The following is a 15,638-nucleotide window of genomic DNA, read 5'->3' as shown; positions in this document are numbered from 1 at the left end:
CATTTAAACTGGAACAACCATTTCAGCCAGAGTTAGGAACCGTGTGAGGAGATGACCTAAACCATTTAAACTGGAACAACCATTTCAGTAATGGGTGCAAACAATTTAACGAAACTATTGGATTAGTTTAGATAAATGTTATTTATATATATATAGCCTCTACTGTATATAGCCTCACTACTGTATATAGCCTCTCTACTGTATATAGCCTCTCTACTGTATATAGCCTCTACTGTATATAGCCTCTCTACTGTATATAGCCTCTCTACTGTATATAGCCTCTCTACTCTATATAGCCTCTCTACTGTATATAGCCTCTCTACTGTATATAGCCTCTCTACTGTATATAGCCTCTCTACTGTATATAGCCTCTCTACTGTATATAGCCTCTCTACTGTATATAACCTCTCTACTGTATATAGCCTCTCTACTGTATATAGCCTCTACTGTATATAGCCTGTCTTTTTACTGTTGTTTTATTTCTTTAATAATCTGTTGTTCACCTAACACCTTTTTTGCACTATTGGTTAGAGCCTGTAAGTAAGCATTTCACTGTGAGGTCTACTACACCTGTTGTATTCAGCATTCCACTGTAAGGTCGACTACACCTGTTGTATTCGGCGCACGTGACAAATAAACTTTGATTTGATTTGTACATCCAAACACACAGATATTAAAAATCAACCTGCAGTAGAGCATGCTGGGAAAAAGTGAAATTGTTACCATAACTTGAGTTGGTGGGACTTCTCGTTTAGTTCTGAGTCAGTACCACATAACACTTGAAGTAATAATGACTTTCCATTGATTTTCAGTTCAAGTTGGTGGGACTTACTTGAAGTATTTGAGAAGAAATAGAATGCCTTGGTGTTTACAGTGTAGGGTTAGAATTAGGGCTAAGGGTAAGGTTTTAGGGTTAGGTTTAAGGTTAGGGGTTTCGGGTTAGGGTTAAGGTTAGGTTAAGGGTTAGGGAAAATATGATTTTGAATGGGAATCAATTGTTTGGTCCCCACAAGGATAGTAAAACATGTGTGTGTGTGTCTTGATGCTTACCTGACCTCCATAGTAAAACTCCTCGGAGTCAGCATCCCCCTCAGAGTCCTCCTCTATGGCATAGTGGCACTGGGGGGGAGTTATAACACATTATTACTGTTTATAACACAGGTATTACAGTTTAGAACACAGTTATTACATGTTATAACAGTTATCAAACCTGTCGTTCTGCCCCTGAACAGGCAGTTAACCCCACTGTTCCTAGGCCGTTATTGTCTTAACTGACTTGCCTAGTTAAAATAAATAAATATTAGAGTTTATAACAGTTATTACAGTTTATAATAGTTAAAGTTTATAACACAGTTCTTACAGTTTAGAACAGTTATTGCAGTTTAACAGTTACACTTTATAACAGTTATTATAACCAGTTATTACAGATTATAACAGTTATTACACGTTGTAACAGTTTATAACCATTATTACATGTTATTACAGTTTAAAACAGTTATTAATTCAAACGTTATAACGCAGTTATTATAACTGGTTATTACAGGTTATAACACATTTATTACAGTTTATAAGTTATTACATGTCATAACAGTTTATAACAGTTATTACATGTTATTGCAGTTTATAACACAGTTATTACATGTTATTACAGTTTAAAACAGTTATTACACGTTATTACAGTTTATAACACAGTTATTACATGTTATTACAGTTTAAAACAGTTATTACACGTTATTACAGTTCACAACACAGTTATTGCATGTTATTACAATTTAAAACAGTTATTACACGTTATTATAGTTTATAACACAGTTATTACACGTTATTATAATTTAAAACACAGTTATTACACGTTATTACAGTTTATAACACAGTTATTACACGTTATTACAGTTTATAACACAGTCATCAAATCATCATATGCGTCGAATACAACAGGTGTAGGTAGTAGTAAACTACTACTGTAGAATACAACAGGTGTAGGTAGTAGTAAACTACTACTGTAGAATACAACAGGTGTAGGTAGTAGTAAACTACTACTGTAGAATACAACAGGTGTAGGTAGTAGTAAACTACTACTGTAGAATACAACAGGTGTAGGTAGTAGTAAACTACTACTGTAGAATACAACAGGTGTAGGTAGTAGTAAACTACTACTGTAGAATACAACAGGTGTAGGTAGTAGTAAACTACTACTGTAGAATACAACAGGTGTAGGTAGTAGTAAACTACTACTGTAGAATACAACAGGCGTAGGTAGTAGTAAACTACTACTGTAGAATACAACAGGTGTAGGTAGTAGTAAACTACTACTGTAGAATACAACAGGTGTAGGTAGTAGTAAACTACTACTGTAGAATACAACAGGTGTAGGTAGTAGTAAACTACTACTGTAGAATACAACAGGCGTAGGTAGTAGTAAACTACTACTGTAGAATACAACAGGTAGACCTGTAGTTTAGACCTCATGCTTACTCACAAGCCCTTATGCAACAATGCAGTTTTAAGAAAATACCCCCAGAAAGGTAAGAGATTAGAAAAATAACACAAATAATTAAGGAGAAGCAGTAAATAACAATAGTGGGGCTGTATACAGGGGGGAACCGGTACAGAGTCAATGTGGAGGCTATATAAAGGGGGGAACCGGTACAGAGTCAATGTGGAGACTATATACAGGGGGGAACCGGTACAGAGTCAATGTGGAGGCTATATACAGGGGGGAACCGGTACAGAGTCAATGTGGAGGCTATATAAAGGGGGGAACCGGTACAGAGTCAATGTGGAGACTATATACAGGGGGGAACCGGTACAGAGTCAATGTGGAGGCTATATACAGGGGGGAACCGGTACAGAGTCAATGTGGAGGCTATATAAAGGGGGGAACCGGTACAGAGTCAATGTGGAGGCTATATACAGGGGGGAACCGGTACAGAGTCAATGTGGAGGCTATATACAGGGGGGAACCGGTACAGAGTCAATGTGGAGGTTATATACAGGGGGGAACCGGTACAGAGTCAATGTGGAGGCTATATACAGGGGGGAACCGGTACAGAGTCAATGTGGAGGCTATATACAGGGGGGAACCGGTACAGAGTCAATGTGGAGACTATATACAGGGGGGAACCGGTACAGAGTCAATGTGGAGGCTATATACAGGGGGGAACCGGTACAGAGTCAATGTGGAGACTATATACAGGGGGGAACCGGTACAGAGTCAATGTGGAGGCTATATACAGGGGGGAACCGGTACAGAGTCAATGTGGAGGCTATATACAGGGGGGAACCGGTACAGAGTCAATGTGGAGACTATATACAGGGGGGAACCGGTACAGAGTCAATGTGGAGGCTATATACAGGGGGGAACCGGTACAGAGTCAATGTGGAGACTATATACAGGGTATTACGGTACAGAGTCAATGTGGAGACTATATACAGGGGGGAACCGGTACAGAGTCAATGTGGAGGCTATATACAGGGTGTTACGGTAAAGAGTCAATGTGGAGGCTATATACAGGGGGAACCGGTACAGAGTCAATGTGGAGGCTATATACAGGGGGGAACCGGTACAGAGTCAATGTGGAGGCTATATACAGGGGGGAACCGGTACAGAGTCAATGTGGAGGCTATATACAGGGGGGAACCGGTACAGAGTCAATGTGGAGGCTATATACAGGGGGGAACCGGTACAGAGTCAATGTGGAGGCTATATACAGGGGGGAACCGGTACAGAGTCAATGTGTCGGCTATATACAGGGGGGAACCGGTACAGAGTCAATGTGGAGGTTATATACAGGGGGAACCGGTACAGAGTCAATGTGGAGGTTATATACAGGGGGAACCGGTACAGAGTCAATGTGGAGGTTATATACAGGGGGGAACCGGTACAGAGTCAATGTGGAGGCTATATACAGGGGGTACCGGTACAGAGTCAATGTGGAGGCTATATACAGGAGGTACCGGTACAGAGTCAATGTGGAGGTTATATACAGGGGGAACCGGTACAGAGTCAATGTGGAGGTTATATACAGGGGGTACCGGTACAGAGTCAATGTGGAGGCTATATACAGGGGGGAACCGGTACAGAGTCAATGTGGAGGCTATATACAGGGGGGAACCGGTACAGAGTCAATGTGGAGGCTATATACAGGGGGTACTGGTACAGAGTCAATGTGGAGGTTATATACAGGGGGGTACCAGTAAAGAGTCAATGTGGAGGCTATATACAGGGGGTACCGATACAGAGTCAATGTGGAGGTTATATACAGGGGGGAACCGGTACAGAGTCAATGTGGAGGCTATATACAGGGGGGAACCGGTACAGAGTCAATGTGGAGGCTATATACAGGGGGTACCGGTACAGAGTCAATGTGGAGGCTATATACAGTGGGTACCGGTACAGAGTCAATGTGGAGGCTATATACAGGGGGGAACCGGTACAGAGTCAATGTGGAGGCTATATACAGGGGGGAACCGGTACAGAGTCAATGTGGAGGCTATATACAGGGGGGAACCGGTACAGAGTCAATGTGGAGGTTATATACAGGGGGAACCGGTACAGAGTCAATGTGGAGGCTATATACAGGGGGGAACCGGTACAGAGTCAATGTGGAGGTTATATACAGGGGGAACCGGTACAGAGTCAATGTGGAGGTTATATACAGGGGGAACCGGTACAGAGTCAATGTGGAGGCTATATACAGGGGGGAACCGGTACAGAGTCAATGTGGAGGCTATATACAGGGGGGAACCGGTACAGAGTCAATGTGGAGACTATATACAGGGGGGAACCAGTACAGAGTCAATGTGGAGGCTATATACAGGGGGGAACCGGTACAGAGTCAATGTGGAGACTATATACAGGGGGGAACCGGTACAGAGTCAATGTGGAGGCTATATACAGGGGGGAACCGGTACAGAGTCAATGTGGAGGCTATATACAGGGGGGAACCGGTACAGAGTCAATGTGGAGACTATATACAGGGGGGAACCGGTACAGAGTCAATGTGGAGGCTATATACAGGGGGGAACCGGTACAGAGTCAATGTGGAGACTATATACAGGGGGGAACCGGTACAGAGTCAATGTGGAGGCTATATACAGGGGGGAACCGGTACAGAGTCAATGTGGAGGCTATATACAGGGTATTACGGTACAGAGTCAATGTGGAGACTATATACAGGGGGGAACCGGTACAGAGTCAATGTGGAGGCTATATACAGGGTGTTACGGTAAAGAGTCAATGTGGAGGCTATATACAGGGGGAACCGGTACAGAGTCAATGTGGAGGCTATATACAGGGGGGAACCGGTACAGAGTCAATGTGGAGGCTATATACAGGGGGGAACCGGTACAGAGTCAATGTGGAGGCTATATACAGGGGGGAACCGGTACAGAGTCAATGTGGAGGCTATATACAGGGGGGAACCGGTACAGAGTCAATGTGGAGGCTATATACAGGGGGGAACCGTTACAGAGTCAATGTGTCGGCTATATACAGGGGGGAACCGGTACAGAGTCAATGTGGAGGTTATATACAGGGGGAACCGGTACAGAGTCAATGTGGAGGTTATATACAGGGGGAACCGGTACAGAGTCAATGTGGAGGTTATATACAGGGGGGAACCGGTACAGAGTCAATGTGGAGGCTATATACAGGGGGTACCGGTACAGAGTCAATGTGGAGGCTATATACAGGAGGTACCGGTACAGAGTCAATGTGGAGGTTATATACAGGGGGAACCGGTACAGAGTCAATGTGGAGGTTATATACAGGGGGTACCGGTACAGAGTCAATGTGGAGGCTATATACAGGGGGGAACCGGTACAGAGTCAATGTGGAGGCTATATACAGGGGGGAACCGGTACAGAGTCAATGTGGAGGCTATATACAGGGGGGTACCAGTAAAGAGTCAATGTGGAGACTATATACAGGAGGTACCGGTACAGAGTCAATGTGGAGGCTATATACAGGAGGTACCGGTACAGAGTCATTGTGGAGGCTATATACAGGGGGTACCGATACAGAGTCAGTGTGGAGGCTATATACAGGGTGTTACGGTACAGAGTCAGTGTGGAGGCTATATACAGGGTGTTACGGTACAGAATCAGTGTGGAGGCTATATACAGGGTGATACGGTACAGAGTCAATGTGGATGCTCTATACAGTGGGTACCGGTACAGAGTCAGTGTGGAGGCTATATACAGGGGGTACCGGTACAGAGTCAATGTGGAGGCTATATACAGGGTATTACGGTACAGAGTCAATGTGGAGGCTATATTCAGGGGGTACCAGTACAGAGTCAATGTGGAGGCTATATACAGGGGGTACCGGTACAGAGGCAATGTGTCAATGTGCGGGGGCACCAGTGTCGAGGTAATTGAGGTAATTATGTACATGCAGGTAGGGTTATTAAAGAGACAATGCATGAGATAATAACAGAGAGTAACAGCAGCGTGGGGAGGGGGGTGGTGCACAAAGTCTGGGTAGCCATTTGATTAGCTGTCCAGGAGGCTTATGGCTTGAGGGTAGAAGCTGTTAAGGAGCCCTTTGGACCTAGACTTGGCATACCGGTACCGTTTGCTGTGTGGTAGCAGAGAGAACAGTCCATGACTAGAGTGGCTGGAGTCATTGACAATTTTTACACCGCCTGGTATAGAGGTCCTGGATGGCAGGAAGCTTGGCCCTGGTGATGTACTGGGCCGTACTTACTACCCTCTGTAGTGCCTTGCGATTGGAGGCCAAGCAATTGCCATACCAGGCAGTGATGCAACCTGTCAGGATGCTCTTGATGGTGCAGCTGTAAAACCTTTTGAGGATCTGAGGACCTATGCCAAATATGTTCAGTCTCCTGAGGGGGAATAGGTTTTGTCGTGCCCTCTTCACAACTGTCTTGATGTGCTTGGACCATGTTAGTTTGTTGGGGATGTGGATGCCAAGGAAGTTGAAGCCCTCAACCTGCTCCACTACAGCCCCGTTGATGAGAATAGGGGCGTGCTTGGTCCTCCTTTTCCTGTAGACCACAATCATCTCCTTTGTCTTGATCACATTGAGGGAGAGGTTGTTGTCCTTGCACCACACGGTCAGGTCTCTCACCTCCTCCCTATTGGCCGTCTCATCATTGTCGGTGATCAGGCCTATCACTGTTGAGTCATCAGCAAACTTAATGATGGTGTTGGAGTTGTGCCTGGCCATGCAGTCATGGGTGAACAGGGAATACAGGAAGGGACTGAGCACACACCCTTGAGGGGCCCCAGTGTTGAGGATCAGTGTGGCGGATGTGTTGTTATCTACCCTTACCACCTGGGGGCGGCTGGTCAAGAAGTCTAGGATCCAGTTGCAGAGGGAGGTGTTTAGTCCCAGGGTCCTTAGCTTATTGATGAGGGCACTATGGTGTTGAATGCTGAGTTGTAGTCAATGAATAGCATTCTCACATGGGTGTTCCTTTTGTCCAGGTGGGAAAGGGCAGTGTGGAGTGCAATAGAGATTGCATCATCAGTGGATCTGTTGGTGCGGTATGCAAATTGGAGTGGGTCTAGGGTTTCTGGGATGATGGTGTTGTGAGCCATGATCAGCCTTTCTAAGCATTTCATGGCTACAGACGTGAGTGCTACGAATCGGTAGTCATTTAGGCAGCTTACCTTAGTGTTCTTGGGCGCAGGGACTATGGTGGTCTCCTTGAAACATGTTGGTATTACAGACTCAGACAGGGAGATGTTGAAAATGTCAATAAAGACACTTGCCAGTTTGTTAGTGAATGCTCGCAGTGCACGTCCTGGTAATCCATCTGGCCCTGCGGCCTTGTGAATGTTGACCAGTTTAAAGGTCTTACTCACATTGACTGCGGAGAGCGTGATCACACAGTCGTCCAGAACGGCTGATGCTCTCATGCATGTTTCAGTGTTACTTGCCTCGAAGTGAGAATTGAAGTTATTTAGGTCATCTGGTAGGCTCGTGTCACTGGGCAACTCTCTCAAGCATGTTTTTTTAAATTATTTTTATTTCACCTTTACTTAACCAGGTTTCGCTTTTCATAGCCGATCATTCAGAGTTAGAGACAGAAGGTGAGAGAGAGAGTCGAAAACAGCAGGTCCGGTGAACAAGTCAGAGATTTAAAAATGTCATTTCACCTTTATTTAACCAGGTAGGCCAGTTGAGAACAAGTTCTCATTTACAACTGCGACCTGGCCAAGATAAAGCAAAGCAGTGTGACAAAAGCAACAACACAGAGTTACACATGGAGTAAAACAAACATACAGTCAATAACACAACAGAAAATCTGTATACAGTGTGTGCAAATTAAGTAAGGAGGTAAGGCAATAAATAGACCATAGTGGCGAAGTATTTACAATTTAGAATTCTTGGTGGCCTTCCTAAGCCAGGATTCAGACATGGCTAGGACATCAGGGTTGGCGGAGTGTGCTAAAGCAGTGAATAAAACAAACTTAGGGAGGAGGCTTCTGATGTTAACATGCATGAACCCAAGGCTTTTACGGTTACAGAAGTCAACAAATGAGAGCGCCTGGGGAATGGGTGTGGAGCTAGGCACTGCAGGGCCTGGGTTAACCTCTACATCACCAGAGGAACAGAGGAGGAGTAGGATAAGGGTACGGCTAAAGGATATAAGAACTGGTTGTCTAGTGCGTTTGGAACAGAGAGTAAAAGGAGCAGACTTCTGGGCGTGGTAGGATAGATTCAGGGCATTATGCAAAGACAAGGGCATGCTAGGGTGTGAGTACAGTGGAGGTAAACCTAGGCATTGAGTGACGCTGAGAGAGGTTGCATCTCTGGAAGGTTACAACAGTTATTATAGGTTATAACACAGTTATTATAGGTTACAACAGTTATTACTGATTATAATACAGTTATTATAGGTTACAACAGTTATTATAGGTTACAACAGTTATTACTGATTATAATACAGTTATTATAGGTTACAACAGTTATTATAGGTTACAACAGTTATTACTGATTATAATACAGTTATTATAGGTTACAACACAGTTATTATAGGTTATAATACAGTTATTACAGGTTACAACAGTTATTACTGATTATAATACAGTTATTATAGGTTACAACACAGTTATTATAGGTTATAATACAGTTATTACAGGTTACAACAGTTATTACTGATTATAATACAGTTATTATAGGTTACAACAGTTATTATAGGTTACAACAGTTATTACTGATTATAATACAGTTATTATAGGTTACAACAGTTATTATAGGTTATAATACAGTTATTACAGGTTACAGCAGTTATTATAGGTTACAACACAGTTATTACAGGTTACAACAGTTATTACAGATTATAATACAGTTATTATAGGTTACAACAGTTATTACAGGTTACAACAGTTATTACAGATTATAATACAGTTATTACAGATTATAATACAGTTATTATAGGTTACAACAGTTATTACAGATTATAATACAGTTATTACAGGTTACAACAGTTATTACAGATTATAACACAGTTATTACAGGTTACAACAGTTATTACAGGTTACAACAGTTATTATAGGTTATAACACAGTTATTACAGGTTACAACAGTTATTACAGGTTACAACAGTTATTATAGGTTATAAGGCAGTTATTATAGGTTATAACACAGTTATTACAGTTATAAGACAGTTATTACAGGTTATAATGAGCCTTTACAGTGTGTTATTAATCAGTGGAGTGAGGTGTAGCTCACCTGGTTTTTGTCTAACTGAAGTTTGGTCTTGATGGACAGGCAGCAGCTGGCGTCATTGTTGATCGTAATCTCTGTTGACAGCACACATGTGTATATATATATATATATATATATATATATATATATATATATATATATTAGTCAGGAGGTGTATGTATCTACAGCATTATTATTCTTCAGAAAGGCAGAAAGATCTTGGGATCAGAAATCAGACAAAGACAAAGAATTAACATGAAGCTGAGACGGCAGCCTTCCTACTATTTACTGAGGTTTTGTCCCAAATGACACGCTATTCCCTATATAGTGCACTACTTTAGACCAGAGCCCAATTCCCTATATAGTGTACTACTTTAGACCAGAGCCCAATTCCCTATATAGTGTACTACTTTAGACCAGAGCCCTATTCCCTATATAGTGCACTACTATAGACCAGGTCCCATAGGGAGGCCCATATAGCTACTACTACATCCTGTTGTTCAATCTGACAGCAGCCTCCCATCAGCATCCCATCAGCCTGAAAGACTCCGGGAACAAGGTCAACGCTGGTTAGAAAGGTTACGAGCTTGTCAGTTAATATGTCTGGAGGTGGCTATTGACATTGTAGTCATTCAGAGACACTTACATTACTGCATTTGTCTGAAGAAAGCTAGGTGAGACAACAACACATCACAACTGTATCAAGTCCTCAGCAATACAGTTATCAGAGATGTCAGTGCTAGTAGGAAAAGACAAGTGTTATTTATGGGATTTATTTAAAGAGGTTGGATTTCAGAGGTTTTTATGGGATTTATGTAAAGAGGTTGGATTTCAGAGGTTTTTATGGGATTTATGTAAAGAGGTAGGGTTTCAGAGGTTTTTAATGGGATTTATTTAAAGAGGTTGGGTTTCAGAGGTTTTTAATGGGATTTATTTAAAGGGGTAGAGTTTCAGAGGTTTTTAATGGGCTTTATTTAAAGAGGTTGGGTTTCAGAGGTTTTTAATGGGATTTATTTAAAGAGGTAGAGTTTCAGAGGTTTTTAATGGGATTTATTTAAAGAGGTTGGGTTTCAGAGGTTTTTAATGGGATTTATTTAAAGACGTTGGGTTTCAGAGGTTTTCGGAAGACGTATGCCTGTTAGGGGAAAACTTGTTCCACCATTGGTGTGCCAGGACAGAGAAGAGCTTTGACTGTGGTAAGCAATAGCTGCCTTCCCGTGGGAGGGCCAAGACACCAGAAGTGTCAGAACAGAGTGCTGGGGTGTCAGATTAAGGTGTTGGGTTTGGGAATAGCCTTGAAGGTAGAGAGAGAGGCAGTTGCCCTTGCTGCTCCGTAAGGCAAGTACCAGGGTATTGAAGATGATAAGACGATAAGAAAACAATTCAAAACGTTTCTGTGTTCTAAGTATTTATGCAGATTAAAATGACTTTGACAATGCACTAGTTCACCTGTACAGTCAGAAAATATGTCAGAAATGTTCCTGTATTCAAAGTATTTATGCAGATTCAAAGAGATCATTCTGTACTTGACAATGCAATACGGACGATCTGACATAAATGTACCTGTTGAGATTCTGTGGAAGATGACGGGGATCGGGTCTCTGGTTACTAGAACTTCATCCTCGTTTTCTGAGTTTGACACGTATGTGTTGTCTGCGTTGAAGAAAGAAAGTTACAAAAAACATTCATCAATGAACAGACTTTACACACGATACCTGGTATGGGGTAACCACTACTCGTAGTTGACCTTTCAACTCAGACAGTTCCACTGACTAGACCCACTTCCGTAGTTCACCTTTCAACCCAGACAGTTCCACTGACTAGACCCACTTCCGTAGTTCACCTTTCAACTCAGACAGTTCCACTGACTAGACCCACTACCCGTAGTTGACCTTTCAACTCAGACAGTTCCACTGACTAGACCCACTACCCGTAGTTGACCTTTCAACTCAGACAGTTCCACTGACTAATCCCACTACCCGTAGTTGACCTTTCAACTCAGACAGTTCCACTGACTAGACCCACTACCCGTAGTTCACCTTTCAACTCAGACAGTTCCACTGACTAATCCCACTACCCGTAGTTGACCTTTCAACTCAGACAGTTCCACTGACTAATCCCACTACCCGTAGTTGACCTTTCAACTCAGACAGTTAAACTGACTAATAATATGTATAATAATGTAATAATAAATAATTATCATAATAATAAATGTAATAATGTATAATATAACATAATGTGATATATGACATAATATGAGATATATGACATAATGTGAGATATCACATAATGTGAGATATATGACATAATGTGAGATATATGACATAATATGAGATATGACATAATGTGAGATATATGACAATGTGAGATATGACAATATGTCAAAAAGATATGAAAGAACTGAAAACTGCTGTTCACAAATGCTCTCCATCCAACCTCACTGAGCTCGAGCTGTTTTGCAAGGAGGAATGGGAAAAAATGTCAGTCTCACGATGTGCAAAACTGATAGAGACATACCCCAAGCGACTTACAGCTGTAATCGCAGCAAAAGGTGGCGCTACAAAGTATTAACTTAAGGGGGCTGAATAATTTTGCACGCCCAACTTTTCAGTTTTTGATTTGTTAAAAAAGTTTGAAATATCCAATAAATGTCGTTCCACTTCATGATTGTGTCCCACTTGTTGTTGATTCTTCACAAAAAAAAATACAGTTTTATATCATTATGTTTGAAGCCTGAAATGTGGCAAAAGGTCGCAAAGTTCAAGGGGGCCGAATACTTTCGCAAGGCACTGTATATGACATAATGTGACATAATGTGAGATATGACATAATGTGAGATATATGACATAATGTGACATAATGTCTCATAATATGACATAATGTGACATAATGTCTCATAATATGACATAATGTGACATAATGTCTCATAATATGACATAATGTGACATAATGTCTCATAATATGACATAATGTCTCATTGACTGAATAAGAATATGGGGCTCGCTGACAGTCACACTTAGCGGAGAAAGAATCTATATGGTTTCAGAATCTACGGCGTTATGGCCATGACCTCATTGGCAGTCTGCGAACGTGAATCACTCTAGGCCTGAGGTCAGAGGGGTCATTAGACTAAAGTAGTAGATGATGGCTTGCAAGATATTACAGTAGAGACACACGGAGAGAGAAGTCATGTCAGTGAAGACATGGCGCGATCCTTACCTGGGTAGTCGTCAGAGACGTGCACAGAGTAGGACACCCTGGAGGAGAATGAAGAAATAAAATAAAACATGATTATTCAAATAATAATCAATAATTCAGTCAATCAATCCGATGTATTTAATAAACCCGTATTACATCAACAGTTATGGTAAAGTGACAGAACAAAGCAGGTGTGTCCAGTAGCTGTCAGTAACTACCAGTAGTTATACTAAATGGAAAATAGTAAATTATTGTTGTCCCCAAGTGACCTGATCAACACATCAATAAGATCTTAAATGAACCAGACGGTGTACATTTACAGTTTCTCAGTTCCTAGTTGACTCAACACTGGGAGCCGGTGAAACTGGCAGGCTAAGCGGCTCTGCGTGGCTCAATAGATAGCAGCAGGCAAGTCAATTTCATATGTGAAAATTACGGAACTTGTCGAATAACTTAATTCACACACGACTTTACACATCCTGTTAAAAAGTACGGGTTCACAAACAGGTTTCCCCGTGGGTGCCTCCCAGAATAACTTGAGAGTGTTTATGAGCAACAGCAGACCCAATTAGCATGATTCTGGTGTCGGCTCAATCAAACTCCCAATCTACTAAATGAGTTCTCTCTCCCAGCAGTAGGAGGGCTTTGAGCGATAGGCTTTGTCACAAATTACATCCTATTCCCTACTTAGTGCACTACTTTTGACTAGGGCCCATGAGGTTCTAATCAAAAGTAGGGCACTATTTGTGACGCAGGCCATGGGATCCAACACAATGGCTGAGCCAGCAAAGGAACAGAAAAGTCTAACCATACGCAGTATTTTTAGCATGTAGGCTACAATAGAAGTCTGTCTGCAAGTTTGTACCAGGGGGCAGAGTTCTTGAGAACTAAGAAAAAGCAGAACATCATTAAAAAGGTGTGAGTTTCAACCAGGGGTGCTCAGAAAACCTCAAAACATCAAACAGGAAAATGGCCCAAATCCAGGTGAATGATTCAAATACTCATTATTCAAATCAGACTTCACAAATGACTGGCAAGACTGTGTCATTACAGAACCACATTGTAAAGTCAAGGTGTCCCTGTGAGAATGGGAGGGGCAATATAGTCAGTAATGTTATATTTCCTGTCTGTTCATAAAACGTACAATCAGACATTACACGTATATAAACACACGAGGAACATGCCATTATAGCTACAGAGAGCAGGATTATAATTCCATTTTTTTTCCCAGTATTTTCAAAATACAAAAAAATAAATAAAAATACTCTAAAATGAATTGAAATGATGTGCACATTTCAAATACAGTCAACAGACATACATCCCATAATTGTCTCCATTACAGTGTGTTTCCATGCTGTCCAGAGAGAGTGTAGCTGTGTAGGCAAGGTGCTGTTAATGAGTGATAACTGATGTAATGTAAATATGATATTAACCCTACATTCCCAATGAGTTGTGAATATCTGAATATTCTGGAAGCAGAACGCATGTTGCCAACCTCAGGTTGACTTTCATTCTGCTCTGATTCCTCCTCCACTACTCCTCAGGTCGACTTTCATTCTGCTCTGAGTCCTCCTCCACTACTCCTCAGGTAGACTTTCATTCTGCTCTGAGTCCTCCTCCACTACTCCTCAGGTCGACTTTCATTCTGCTCTGAGTCCTCCTCCACTACTCCTCAGGTCGACTTTCATTCTGCTCTGAGTCCTCCTCCACTACTCCTCAGGTCGACTTTCATTCTGCTCTGAGTCCTCCTCCACTACTCCTCAGGTCGACTTTCATTCTGCTCTGATTCCTCCTTCACTACTCCTCAGGTCGACTTTCATTCTCCTCTGATTCCTCCTCCACTACTCCTCAGGTCGACTTTCATTCTCCTCTGATTCCTCCTCCACTACTCCTCAGGTCGACTACAAGAGACCAGACTAGATGACAACACAACACAACAGATCAGTCCAGATTACAACAGATCAGACTAGACCACAACAGACTAGAGCACAACAGACCAGATCACAACAGACCAGACCACAACAGACCAGACTAGACCACAACAGACTAGACCACAACAGACTAGACCACAACACAACAGACCACAACACAACAGACCAGACCACAACACAATAGACCAGACCATAACAGACCAGGCCAGACCCCAACACAACAGACCAGACCACAACACAATAGACCAGACCATAACAGACCAGGCCAGACCCCAACACAACAGACCAGACCACAACACAATAGACCAGACCATAACAGACCAGACCAGACCACAACACAACAGACCAGACCACAACACAATAGACCAGACCATAACAGACCAGGCCAGACCCCAACACAACAGACCAGACCACAACAGACCAGACCATAACAGACCAGACCACAACAGACCAGGCCAGACCCCAATACAACAGACCAGACCATAACAGACCAGACCATAACAGACCAGACCATAACAGACCAGACCATAACAGACCAGGCCAGACCCCAACAGACCAGACCACAACAGACCAGACCACAACAGACCAGGCCAGACCCCAATACAACAGACCACAACAGACCAGACTAGACCACAACAGACTAGACCACAACAGACCAGACCACAACAGACCAGGCCAGACCCCAATACAACAGACCAGACCATAACAGACCAGACCATAACAGACCAGACCATAACAGACCAGACCATAACAGACCAGACCACAACAGACCAGACCACAACAGACCAGGCCAGACCCCAACAGACCAGACCACAACAGACCAGACC

General features: G+C 42.5%; 1 protein-coding gene across 1 annotated transcript in view; it reads right to left on the bottom strand.

The window, feature by feature from the left end:
* Positions 1–15,638, bottom strand: part of LOC139410557 (protein mono-ADP-ribosyltransferase PARP8-like) — a 102,699-nt gene that overhangs the window by 71,574 nt on the left and 15,487 nt on the right. The window contains exons 3-6 of the mRNA XM_071155846.1: positions 12,902–12,939; positions 11,246–11,335; positions 9,707–9,777; positions 1,051–1,119 (exon numbers count right to left, since the gene is read on the bottom strand). Coding sequence (XP_071011947.1) covers positions 1,051–1,119; positions 9,707–9,777; positions 11,246–11,335; positions 12,902–12,939 — 268 coding nt within the window. The remainder of the gene's footprint in view (positions 1–1,050; positions 1,120–9,706; positions 9,778–11,245; positions 11,336–12,901; positions 12,940–15,638) is intronic.

This window comes from Oncorhynchus clarkii, chromosome 6 (assembly GCF_045791955.1).
Source record: "Oncorhynchus clarkii lewisi isolate Uvic-CL-2024 chromosome 6, UVic_Ocla_1.0, whole genome shotgun sequence".
Classification (NCBI taxonomy): domain Eukaryota; kingdom Metazoa; phylum Chordata; class Actinopteri; order Salmoniformes; family Salmonidae; genus Oncorhynchus; species Oncorhynchus clarkii.
This window is presented reverse-complemented; position numbering and strand designations above follow the sequence as displayed.